General features: G+C 53.1%; 1 protein-coding gene across 1 annotated transcript in view; it reads left to right on the top strand.

The window, feature by feature from the left end:
* Positions 1 to 12,740, top strand: part of LOC129649829 (XK-related protein 6) — an 85,782-nt gene that overhangs the window by 60,597 nt on the left and 12,445 nt on the right. The window contains exon 3 of the mRNA XM_055577710.1: positions 8,624 to 8,820. Coding sequence (XP_055433685.1) covers positions 8,624 to 8,820 — 197 coding nt within the window. The remainder of the gene's footprint in view (positions 1 to 8,623; positions 8,821 to 12,740) is intronic.

The following is a 12,740-nucleotide window of genomic DNA, read 5'->3' as shown; positions in this document are numbered from 1 at the left end:
GTTGTCAGGTTAAATGATGTAATATGTGTAGAAGGTTCACACTGTGCCTATTATGTAGGGAAAACCCCACAAATAGGAGTTATTACTGTACTGAGGACCCAGTGTAACAGGAGTGGGGAAGGGAAATGCTGTGACCTGGGCATGGAGAGAGACACATGGGGAGAACTGGGCCCTTTGAGGATGATGGGGACAGCAGAAGCCAAGACACTGAGACGAGCACATGCCAGGAAGGCCTGGGACTGGAGGCCAGCAGGTGTGGCCAGGGGCGGGGAGCACCAGCAGGTGTGTGGGTGGTGGGGCGGAGGCAGGAGGTTGGATACCTCACTGCACAGCCACTAGGGAGCCCCCTGGGATACTGGATCCAGGCTAGCCTTGATTTTCCTCATCTGTAAAAATGGGAGTATCGGTATTTGGCAGAGGTTAGGCAGGCAGGCTGAACCCTGATCCTGTCTGCCACAGCTTGGGTGCCCCCAAGATCTGTGATGGCCTAGAAGAGCTTGAAGGACTTCTCTCTGTACTGACCTGGGGCCCCAGGGAAGACTCTCAGGGGTTCCCACCTGGGCATGGAGTCAGTATGCTACAGGTGGGAGCACCCCCTTTTTGACACTGCAGCCCTGGAGCCCCCGTTAACGCCTGGGGACCCCGGTCAGCTTCCATCCTCAGCAGGCGATAGACCGCAGACCAGCAAGGTTCCTGCACAAGCGCCACGCAGCCCAGAACCCTGAAACCGCCCCACCTTGCTTTGGGGCACAGCCATCTGGCCCTGGGCCCCTGGGATGCAGTCAGCGATGCAGAGGACACACGGGAAGGAGCCCCTCCACCTAGAAGGAGGGACCCGACGGGAGTGCAGATCAGACATCATCATGACAGCTCTCAACGCCTTCACCACGACCATAAGCCAGGCTTCCGCATCTGCCAGGCTCAGGTGGAGGTGAAGAAGGACAGGTGTGAGCAGGGCCAGGGCTGCACAAGTTCGGATGTCAGTGAGCTCGAGGGTGTGTGGAGGTAGCAGCTGGCCCAGCTCTGTCCTTGATGTCGGGGGCAGGATTCCTCCCATGGTGACAGCCCTGCATCCCCTCTCTCCTTGTCTAGTGGCTGCAGCACCCTCTCTCTGGCGATTCCCGGCTACCAGTGGGAGAAGTGGTAGATTCCCACCTCTCCCCAGAAGTGACGTGCTTTAGCCTTTTTCCCTCTGCGTCCGTCCTCTGAGTCAGCTGTGATGCCAGGGGCAGGCAGGGACCCACCCCCTCAGGGATCCCGGGTTGGAGCCTGTTGACACCAGGATATGATCCTGGGCTCCGGGGGTCTGTACACGCGAGGACCTGAACTCGTGCAGCGTGTTCGGGTGTGTGGCGGCGTGTGCGTGTGTGTCTTGCTGCATAGGACACGCATGCGGCTGAGGCTGCGTGAACTTCACGCGTGGTTGGCATGTACACACGTGGTGGTGTGTCCACATTGTGAGTGCGGCGTGCATGAGTGTCTGTGTGGTGTTTGTGTGGAGCGTTCTTGGTGGTGGTGGTGGTGGTGGTTTGTGTGTGCCTGTGAGACAGTGCTCCATGCCCACCCAGGACGAGGATCAACATGCCCCCGGAGGCATGGGCTGCTTGTGTTTAAACAGTAAAAAAATATAAAAGTTTTTTAAATTGATGTATAAGTCACTTACAGTATTATACTAGCTTCAGGGGTGCAGCAGAGTAATTCGACGTCTTTGTAGATTATACTCTGAACAAAGTTACTACAACGTACTGACTGTATTTCCTGTGCTCTGCGTTCATCCCTGTGACTCATTTATTCAATGCCTCATAGTCCGTCCCTCTTAATCCCCTTCCCCTGTCCTGCCTTCCCCTAAGGGAACTCGTTTAAGTGGTATGTGGTTTTTTTTTATTTCAATTCCCAATTGTTCATTAGTAGTCTACAGAAATACATTCAGTTTCCACACGATGACCTTGTATTGTGTTGTTGTTGTTCAGCCGCTAAGTCGGGTGAGACTCTTTGCAGCTCCATGGACTGCAGCACATCAGGCTCCTTCCTCTGTCTTCCCTGTATCATGAGACTTTGCTAAACTTGCTAATTAGTTCTGTGAACTTTGTTTTTATTCCTGGGGATTTTATCCAGATAGTCATATCATTTACAAATAGGGACAATTTTACTTCTTTGCTTGCAATTAAAAAAAAAAATTTAATTGATTGATTATTTTTGGCTGCATCAGGTCACAGTTGTGGCTTGGGGGCTTAGTTGCCTCACAGCACGTGGAATCTTAGTTACCTGACCAGGGATCGAACCTTCGTCCCCTGCATTGGAAGGCAGATTCTCAACTGCTGGACCATCAGGGAAGTCCCTTTCCTTGCAGTTTGTATAATCTTATTTCTTTCCCCTGACTTATTGTACTGACTTCTAGTATGATGTTAAATAGAAATGGTGAGTGTAGACATTACTGTCTTGTTCCTGATCTTAAGATCTTCAGTCTTTATATCATTAAGTGTGATATTAACTATTAATTTTTATAGATGTCCTTCATCTATGTCGGGTTAAGAAAGCTCTTTTCTATTTCTGGTTTGCTGAGAGTTTTTTTTAAAAAATCATCAGTGGATGTTGAATTCTGTCAAATGCTTTCTTTCTGCATCAGTTAATGTAGTGTGTGGTTTTACCTGTTAATATCATTAATTGCAGTAATTGATTTCTGAATACAGAATAAGTCTTACATTCCCCAAATATACTCCAGTTGGCTATCAAATACTATTCTTTCCATATATCACTGAATTTGATTTGCTAGTATTTCGTTAAAGGTATTTGCATCTGTGTTTATAAGGGATGGGGCTTCCTTGATGGCTCAGACAGTAAAGAATCTGCCTGCAATGCACAAGACCCAGGTTCTATCCCTGGATTGGGATGATCCCCTGGAGAAGGGAATGGCTACCCACTCCAGTGTTCTTGCCTGGAGAATTCCATGGACAGAGGAGCCTGGCAGGCTATAGTTCATGGGGTTGCAAAGAGCTGGATACGACTGCGTGATTAACACTTTCACTTTCATAAGAGATATTGTCTGTAGTTTTATTTTCTTGTGTGGTATGTGTCTGACTTTGATAGAGTAATGCTGACCTCATAAAGTGAATACAGAAGTGTTCTCTCTTTTATTTTTCTGGGAAAAAAAGTGTATAGAATTGATGCTGTCAGTATTTCTACTTCCAGTGTTTCGTAGACTTTATTTTTCTATTAGAGATTCCCAAAGCTTCAGGTGCCCCCAAACCTAGACTCCGCCCTGTCTGGGACTTTGAGGGTGAGTTGCTGTCCACAATAGAGACTTCACATTGTGTCATAAGAAGCAGCAGGGTACTGTAGGTCCAGACAGGTGAAATTATTCAGCCTCTCGCTTCTAGCTTCCCTTAGCTAACTGCCAGTGGGGCAACATAATTTGGCCAAGACCTCTGATGTACCTCAATCATGACTTGCTGTGTGACTTTGGGGAAATCACTCAGCCTCTCTGAGTCTCCGATGAACCAAAGAGGAGAAGATGACAAATATGTCTCCTTCAGAGTGTGCTGTAAGAGGTGAAAATGTGCTCAGAGAACTAGAGAGTTCTCCTGGAGGCATAAGGAACTTTAAACAGTTCTGTGGTTTATGAAGTAAGGGGAGGAGATAGCCTTGGAAGGGGAATAAGGAGAATAGACTGAAGGGAAGACAGGAGAGCCCTCTGTGGGGGTCAGTAATAGGTGCCATCCTTGGCCTCTGGTCTCCCGTCTGTACTCACAGGCATTGCCTCATCTGAGTCCCCTGAGGCCCGCTAAGGGGACCACGATAACATGCATCCATTCGTTCACCATGTCCTAGGGTCCTCCTCTGGGCCAGGCATTGCATAGATGAGAATACTGAGGCTCCATGAGGGTAGGAGATGTTCCCCAAGGCAACACAGCCAGGAACAGAACTGAAAAAGAACCCAGGTGTTAGGGGCAAACCATGATTTTCCACTGCAGTAAAAGCAAGCAAGTTGCACTAAGGGCAGAAGGAAGGAGACAACTGGTCTACCATAGAGCTGTGTGAGTGGGAACTCCGAGCACTGGCTCCAGAGCAGACTTCTGGGCTTACGGCCCTCCTCAACCCCTTACTGAGCTGGGTACACCGAAGCACATTTCGTAACCCTGGCACTTCAGTTTACCATCTGTTAAAGAGGAGTAATATTGCATCCACCTTATTTATCTGTTGCAAGGATTAAGTTAATAAATACAAAATGCTCACAGCAGTGCCAGGCACATATGAGCGCCACACAAACACTGGGTGTTACTTGTCAAGAGGCTCGGCCAGAGAAAGATGGAGTTAATAAAAGGATCCTTCGGCTTAGCGATCCTTCGGCCTGCCCCTCTGAGATGGGTGAACTGCCCAAGGTCGAGCAGCCCTGCAGACCTCACACCAGACACAGGTTTCCTGAGTCCTCACTCCACAAGGACAGCTGCCTGCCTGCCTTTAGATCCGTGCCTTTCATGATCCAATGTTCTTAGGAGAGAAATAGTGTGACAGCAGGTGACACAGAATCCAGGTGGAAGCCAGTCAGGAGGAGGAGAGTTGGATGTTTTTCCTCCCAAACCACCTTTCTAGGGGAGGTGAGATTTCTGGAACCTGCCAAGGAGAGGGAGAAGGCGAGGGAGCAGCAGCCCACTTTGTGTCTCCTGCAGATGCTTTCTCGTGGGGACGTGGCACATCTGGGACTGCCCCTCGGCCTGGCCAGGCGCCCCCTTGCACCCTGATGCTGCCGCATTGAAAGGTGCATGCCTTGAGAGGCCGCCGGCTGGGAATGAGATCACGGTGCGGAGGAGCAGCCTTCCTGCGTGGCTTAGGGTCTGGCGCCACCTAGTGGCCATGGGCCATGGCTGTCTTTGCACAGGGGTGACAGCTTAGCAAGAAGAGGCTGCTGGCTGGGCTTCCGCAGAGGTCATCAAGACCCCACTCTGGACTCTATAAGGTCTACCAGGGACCCCGGGACTTGAGGACAGAAGAGGAGGGTGCAGGAGCCAGAGAATTGGGTGGAAGGCCCTTGATTGGGAATTTTGAACTGGACTCTGATGTAGCTCCTACTCCAGGTGGCAGGCTACGTGAGCTCGTGTCCCAGGAGGCACGATAGCCAGTTTTGGTCTCAGACTTGATCCCAGTGCACACTGGGCTTAAGCATCTGTCTGCTTATGGGTGGGGACTGGCTCCGGTTCTGCCCACTCCTACCTTATCTCTTCCCATATCTTGGATGTTACCATAGAGGCAAGCTTGGTTTCTCTGGCAGATGTTATGGTTGAAGCAACGTGTTCTGGGCTCGTTGTCTTCCATTTCGCTGGCCATGCTGGACAGAGGGGCTAGTGGCTTGGGGAACACGGGTGTGGAAGGGCAGACCAAGAGCTCCCTTTGCCCTGGTGAGGCTGACCTGGGTGAACCTGAGCGTTGGTGTTACCTCGCCTGGGGGCCTGAATGCGTAGATAGGCTTGGGTTATGAGACATAATCGTTCCCCCATTGGGCCCGCTTGTGAGGCTGGGGGAGGCAGAGGCTGTGGTCTGAGAGAGTAGACCTGAGAAAGTAGAGCTGTGTGGTCTGCCCCTGAGGGAGTCTGTGGCCCCCGGCACTGTGCCCTGCAGGTGCCACATCTGAGTAGAGAGGAGTTTAGGAGCAGAGAGACCATATCCGACCTGGAAGACCCATGGCACCAGGGCTCTCCTGGCCACGTGGCTATTCTGGGTGCCCGTGCGGAGCCTCTGGACTCGAAGCCCTGCTTCAGCCCCTTCACCAGGGCACCCTCGACCCCTCCTGCTCTGTCTCCCCAGGCCACCATCCGACCTGATCTGACCGTGACCTCTGCCCGGGGTTCTGGAGTCCGGCTCCCCAGCCCCTTCCAACTACTTGGGACCACATGTCCTTAGAGCGGCCTCCCCCGCCCAGCCTGCTGCTACGGTCACCTCGTCTAGTCGGTCTCCTTCAGGCCCTCAGTTCTGACATAGCTTCCCTCTCCTTTGTCCCTTTCTCTTTCAGTCTCCTCCAGAGCTCTCTGTCCGTCTCCCTTCCCTCTGTGTACAGGTCTGTTTCTTTCTCCCTGTCTCTCCACCTGTCTCCATCTCTCTCTGTTGCCATCTCTTGTGTCTCTCAGTCTCTGCCCCTTTCTCGCAGTGGCCCTGTAGCTTTCCAGGTCAGGTTCAACAAGCAACCCCCGGGGATCCCCCTCCTTCCCTTTGCCTCTCCCCTGGTCCCGTGATTTTGGGAACTTACAGACAGAGGCCAAGAGGGAGGCAGTGACTCGTGGGACGCGGCGCAGCCAGTACGCGGCAGAACCTGGAGCAGACAGGGATTCGACGCCCTGCTTTGCTTCAGAGCTTCTGTTTCGCCAGGTGTTAAGTGACGGTAACCAGAGCTGTCACGCCCTGCGCCTCGCACTGTTCACTGCAGCCTGACACCATTCCTGTTCCAGCGCCTGCCTCCCTGCAGTTTCCTGCGGGGCTGTTCTCCGCTCACCCCAGGGAGTGTATATGCAGGAAATAAGGCGTCCCTCTCAGCCCCCTCCCGATGGGTCTTCTTCAAGGTCTTTTCCATAGGTAGGGGGCCCACCAGTTTGGACTTACATAGGAGCATCACTGTAGTTTTGTATTATTTTGCAAATGTAGGCTTTGTCACCTCTGCTTCTAAAGCACGGGCTGCTGTAAAATCCGCTGTAAAATCCACGTGAGTTTCCTGGGCAATGCCCACCTTTCCCGTTGCTTCAGGGAGGGGAGTACAGAGCCCTTCTCTGGGAGCCTCTTAGAAAGTCGGTGTACCTGGGGAAGCGGGCTGCCTTTGCTGTGCTGTGACAGTGTGTCCTGGAGGGGGCCTCAGCCCGGGGGGGCAGGAGTCTTCCTTCTTCCACAGCCCCCCACCCCGGGGAGGGAAGGTGTGAACAGAGACAAGCTCACGTGTCCATGAGAGATAGACAAGACACGGGAAAGTTGGGGAGAGAACCGGTGACGGGGCTGGGGGGCGGGCAAGGCCCAGGAGTCGAGGGAGGGGTGGGATTTTCTTCTGAGCATGATGGGAAGTCAGGGAGGGCTGTCTGTGATCTTGACAAAGTGCCTTGGCTGCTGGGCAGAGAGTGGGTTGTTCTGGGGGCAAGAGTGGGCCCTGGGAGGCCAGTTAGGAGGCTTCTGCTCTGATCCAAGAGAGAGGGGGTGATGGCGGAGACCAGGCTGGCAGTGGCGATAGAGACAGACCCCCAAGTGGGCCCCTGATGGGGTGCCTGGGGACAGCAGGGACCATGTAGGGGGCCAGCCACTCTCTCAACCTCTGTGATTCTGGCTTGGTGGTTTAGAAGACACATTCCCAGGGGATGGCCAGGGATGCAGGTGTCATTCTGTCCTGTTGTCTGTGACCCCGATTGATGCTGCATGACCCCGACTGATGCTGCATGACCCCGATTGATCCTAACTGGGCCGACTGTGCTTTCTGAACCTTGCTTTGGTCCTGGCGCTGCCAGCTCCTCTGGGCTGGGCTTGGCCCCAGAGGCCATTGGCTGAGTCTGGCTTCTGTGTGTGCTAAGTTGCTTCAGTCGTGTCCAACTCTTGGCGACCCTATGACCTGTAGCCCGCCAGGCTCCCCTGTCCATGGGATTCCCCAGGCAAGAATACTGGAGTGGGTTGCCATTTCCTTCTCCAGGGCATCTTCCCAAGTCTGGCTTAGATGATACAGTCCATCCTCCCCTTGTTGTGGCTTGGAGAAAGTGTCTACAGTTTAGGGAGAACTGCAGCGGGCATGGGGGCTTTCTTCTGTGGGCCTGGATCCACAGCCAGCAGCTGGATCATCTCCCCAAGCTCCCCATCAGCCTCACAACGCTGTAACTCTCTTATGTTAAAGAAGAGTAACACAGACACAGAGTTGGGGTGATGAGTCCAGGTCCCCACAATTAGCAGATGACAGAGCCCACGCTTCCTTGGCCCTGTGTCCCTCCCAGAGGGAGTGGGGTCCATGTGTTTGTGTGGCTGAGTCCTGGGCCACACCTCGACAGAGGTGCCACTGTAGGCTCCCCCTAGCGTGGAGCGGGGCACACATGAGTTTTGGGGTCAAACAGCCTCGGCCAGCTCCTGGTGGCTCCCGCATCCATCTCTGGAGCCTGTGCCTGTGAGCCCTGCCTGCCTGTCCCACATGGGTATACTTCAGCCTGTCACCTGGGACCCAGGCCACACCAGGCAGCCCACCAGTGATCCTCAGTAGGAATTTCATAAATGCTAATTCCTTTCCTTCCTCCTCCAGAGAGGTGAAAACCCTGCTGAAATTTTCCCCCTGGGACCCTGAACTTGACCGAGCCCACCTGCCCCCTGAGCTCACCTGTGATACTTCCTTGGCAGCAAGGTCACTGGGTCCCACTCTTCCATTTCTCACTTTATAGATGAGCAAACCGAGGTGGGGAAGGAGACAACTTGCTCAGGCCCCCTTCCCTGGCCTGACCCCACCCCACCCTGACGCCTCAGTACCTCATTCGTGGGCTGGGAGAACCCCTAGAGCTGGTCCAAGCACCTGGAAGACCTCAGAACCAAGGAGGGGCGGCTGGTTTGCCCGGGAGGGCCTGGCCCTTCCAAAACCCCCATCCCAACCCATGCCTCTCTCTGTGTTCTGTCCCGTCTCTCGCAGGTATATCCGCACCATGTACCTGGGGATTCAGAGCCAGCGGCAGAAGGAACACCAGCGACGCTTCTACTGGGCTATGATGTACGAATATGCAGACGTTAACATGCTGCGCCTCCTGGAGACCTTCCTGGAAAGCGCCCCCCAACTGGTGCTACAGCTCTGCATAATGATCCAGAAGAGCCGCGCCGAGACGCTGCCCTGTGAGTCCCCCCACCCCCACCCCGGGGCTGGGGGCCACCCTCCGCGCACACTCAAGGGGCGTCGCCCATCCGGATCCCCAAGTCCCCGGCGCAGCATCTTTGCGCCCCCGTGTGGGCGCCCGTACCGCCGCCGTCCCGTGTGCACTTGCGCGGCCTTCATGTGCGCAGAGCAGAGCTGGGTCTCCAGTGTCCCTGGAGCGGCAGAGCAGGGGGCCTGGGTCTCCCAGTTCAGGGAAAAGTCCCCTTATCTTGGCGCTGGCCTGAGCCGTGGCGTTTGCCCACATGTGGTGAGTGAGACCGCACGTGCCCAAGAGGCTAACCGGCATCAGCAGTTTTAGACATTCTTGAGCCGTGGTGCTTCAAACGCGTTTACAAAATGCAGAAGCCCCGTTTATAAAACAGGCTAAAGCAGCTGTGTTCTAGGTACATGGAGGGTGGGGGCCCAGAGCCCAGGGTATCCCGCCCGCCGACCCCACCCCCCACTCCTGGCCCCTGCGGCTCCAGATAGTCTCCAAGTGCCCAGGAGCTGGACTGGGCACCACTGGTTTCTACAGCAGCAAGAAGCCTTTGGAGGCCACCCAGTGACCCAAGAAGCCCTTTCTAGGTGGGACTCCTCTGGTCAAAGCACACTGTCCCCCTGGGTTGCTGATGTCAGGGCAGACCCCAGTCAGACCAGCCTGCAAGTGTCCAGTCATGTCAGAACTTGTTTCAGTGGGGCTGGAGTTCTGACTGGGGCAAAGGTCCAGGGTGAGGAGGGGCTGGAGATCACGATGCTTGGGGAATACTGGGGACATTTCATCCTGGGGAAGATGTAGGCTATGTGAACCCCAGCATTTGAAGGGATGTAGGAGAAGGCAATGGCACCCCACTCCAGTACTCTTGCCTGGAAAATCCCATGGACGGAGGAGCCTGGTAGGCTCCAGTCCATGGGGTCGCTAAGAGTCGGGCACGACTGAGCGACTTCCCTTTCACTTTTCACTTTCATGCATTGGAGAAGGAAATGGCAACCCACTCCAGTGTTCTTGCCTGAAGAATCCCAGGGACAGAGGAGCCTAGTGGGCTGCCGTCTATGGGGTCGCACAGAGTCGGACACGACTGAAGCGACTCAGCAGCAGCAGCAGCAGGGGAACCATGATCATTCCAAAGAGCGGGAGGGAGCTACAGGGAGATGGTTATCGATTCACCATGTGGGAGACATTTCAAACAGCAGGAGCCATCCAGAGATGGAGAGACTGTCTCAGGAGGTAGTGAGTTTCCCGTCATGGGGAGCATTCAAGCAGAGATGTTGCTGAAAGGACTCAGTGCAGAGATTCCTGACTCCAGAGGATGTGAGTGTGTATGATCCGTGGTAGCAAGGGAGCTGGGGCAGAGGGTCCCTGGCCACTGGGGCTTGCGGGCCTCCTGGGTCCTTGCCTCTGGGCCCCCGGCTTCCCAAGCTGCTGCAGTGGGCCCTGGGTGTCACCAAGTTCACAGGCACCTGTAGGACAGTCTCCAATGGGATCCCCCCTTGCTCCACACCATCTGGAGAGGACAGCCAAGTCTGCGAACTTGGAAGGAGCTTGTTGGTGACGTGGACACTGTGCGTTCTTGCAGGGCAGCAGCCTGGAAAGATGGGGCGACTCCCCCTGCTGCTTGACAGCTGTGTGACCTAGGCAAGGTACTGAGCCTCTCTGTTCCTCAGGTTTCTCGTTTCTCAAATGGAGATAATATTGGTACTTACCACAGAGGGTTGTTCTGAACATTTTGACATGACAAATGTCAAGGGCCTCAGGCAGCATCTGGCCATTGTGTTGATGGTGATGGTAGAACTGGACCACACGTTGCTAATGACATCATGGCCAGCTGGTGGCCTTTGGTGACACCTGTCCACTTTGTACCATTAATGCTAGTAGACGCTTAGGTAGATCACTGTTTTTGTAATAGGTGAGTTTCCATGGATCTTGCCAGATACCAGCCTCTTCCACTTTTTCTCCTTATGCCATCTCTCCACCTTTGATTCTTCTTTTATAACTGGGTTAACATTATAGTAGTCAGCCTGAAAGATGGATTTGTATCCAATTTACCTGTAAAACTGGTTGTTTTTGTTCAGTCGCTCAGTCATGTCTGACTCTTTACGACCCCATGGACTGTAGCACAGCAGGCTTCTCCATCCTTCACTATCTCCCAGAGTTTCCTCAAACTCATGTTCACTGAGTCAGTGATGCCATCCAACCATCTCATCCTCTGTCGTCCCCTGTTTTGCCTTCAATCGTTCCTAGCATCAGGGTCTCTTCCAGTGAGTTGGCTTTTCGCATCAGGCGGCCAAAGTATTGGAGCTTCAGCTTCTGCTTCAGTCCTTCCAATGAATATTCAGGGTTGATTCCCTTTAGAATTGACTGGTTTGATCTCCTTTCTGTCCAAGGGACTCTCAAGAGTCTTCTCTAGCACCACAATTCAAAAGCATCAATTCTTTGATGCTTATCAATTCAAAATACAATCGTTGTGGTAATATTAAATCATGCAGATATTATTGGGCTTCCTTTGTGGCTCAGCTGGTAAAGAATCCGCCTGCAATGCGGGAGACCTGGGTTCAATCCCTGGGTTGGGAATATCCCCTGGAGAAGGGAAAGGCTTCCCACTCCAGTATTCTGACCTGGAGAATTCCAAGGAGTGTATAGTCCATGGGGTCGCAAAGAGTCGAACATGACTGAGCAACTTTCACCTTCACTTGAATATTTTGGTCGTTTGGAGTACTCCTTAAATCAGATGTCTCAAGTCAAGTTTAAATAAAGATAAAAATTATACATTTTACCTGGTAACATAGTGCCATTTTTCACTGGTAATGAGCCTGGTGTCAGCTGGGAGCTTCCAGAGTCTTCCTGGCTATCGCAGGGATGGGGAGGCAGCCCCGCATGGTAAGAAAAGTCCACCAGAACTGTGTGTAAATTCCACCTCCACCACTTATTGGCTTTACAAGTTGATCTCCTAACTGGGCTTCTTCGTCCGTAAAGTGGGCATAATAACTCCTCTGGGTGGTTGTGAAGGTCTAGTGAACTGCACATACCCATCTACAGCACTTTGGCGGGTGTGTTATGGGTATATGACACAGTCTTCCGGTCAACAAAGATGCTTTCAGTCATGCTCCATACTACGTGCAGAGGGTGACAGGGAGCATAACAGAGGTAGTCCAGGCCCTCATGAATCTTCCATTCTCTCTTGGGAGACATAACAGGAGCAGTTAGATAGCTGGCATATTGTGGCAAATGCTTTAAGCAAACAAACATGATGCCAAGACTGTGGTACCTGGGGTGGGGTGTGCAGAGAGCTTATTTGTGCAGGGCTGGGTTTCCCAGGTGGCACTAGTGATAAAGAACCCACCTGCCAGGACAGGAGACGTAAGAGACATGGGTTAGATCCCTGGGCCAGGAAGATCCCCTGGAGAAGGGAATGGCAACCCACTCCAGTAGTCTTGCCCGGAGAGTCCCATGGACAGAGGAGCCTGGCAGGCTATAGTCCATGGGGTTGCACAGAGTCTGACACAACGGAAGTGACTTAGCACACACACATCAGAGAAAGCCTCTCTAGAGAGTTGACACTTGGCCTGAATATAAATGATGAGGAAGAACCAACTATGGGAGGAGCAGAAACAACCTTCCCTGCAGAGGGAATTGCATATACAAAGGCCTTGGGGTGGGAAAAGCCTGCCTTATTCTAGAATATGACAGGACTCAGTGTGGCTGCAGGTCAGCAGTCAGGGGACGGAGAATGATGTGGGGGAGGGTGGAGAGGAAGGCGTGGGCCTGACAGCTTGGGTGTATACCAAGTGCAGTGGGAAGGGTTACGTAGGAAAGCTATGTGATCAGATTAGTTAAAAAAACAATTTGCCTGCACGAATTTTAATTGCAGCATGTGGGATCTAGTTTCCTGACCAGGGATTTAAC

Source organism: Bubalus kerabau, chromosome 4 (assembly GCF_029407905.1).
Source record: "Bubalus kerabau isolate K-KA32 ecotype Philippines breed swamp buffalo chromosome 4, PCC_UOA_SB_1v2, whole genome shotgun sequence".
Lineage (NCBI taxonomy): Eukaryota > Metazoa > Chordata > Mammalia > Artiodactyla > Bovidae > Bubalus > Bubalus kerabau.
The sequence above is the reverse complement of the archived record's forward strand: the minus strand, read 5'-3'. Positions and strand labels throughout refer to the sequence as shown.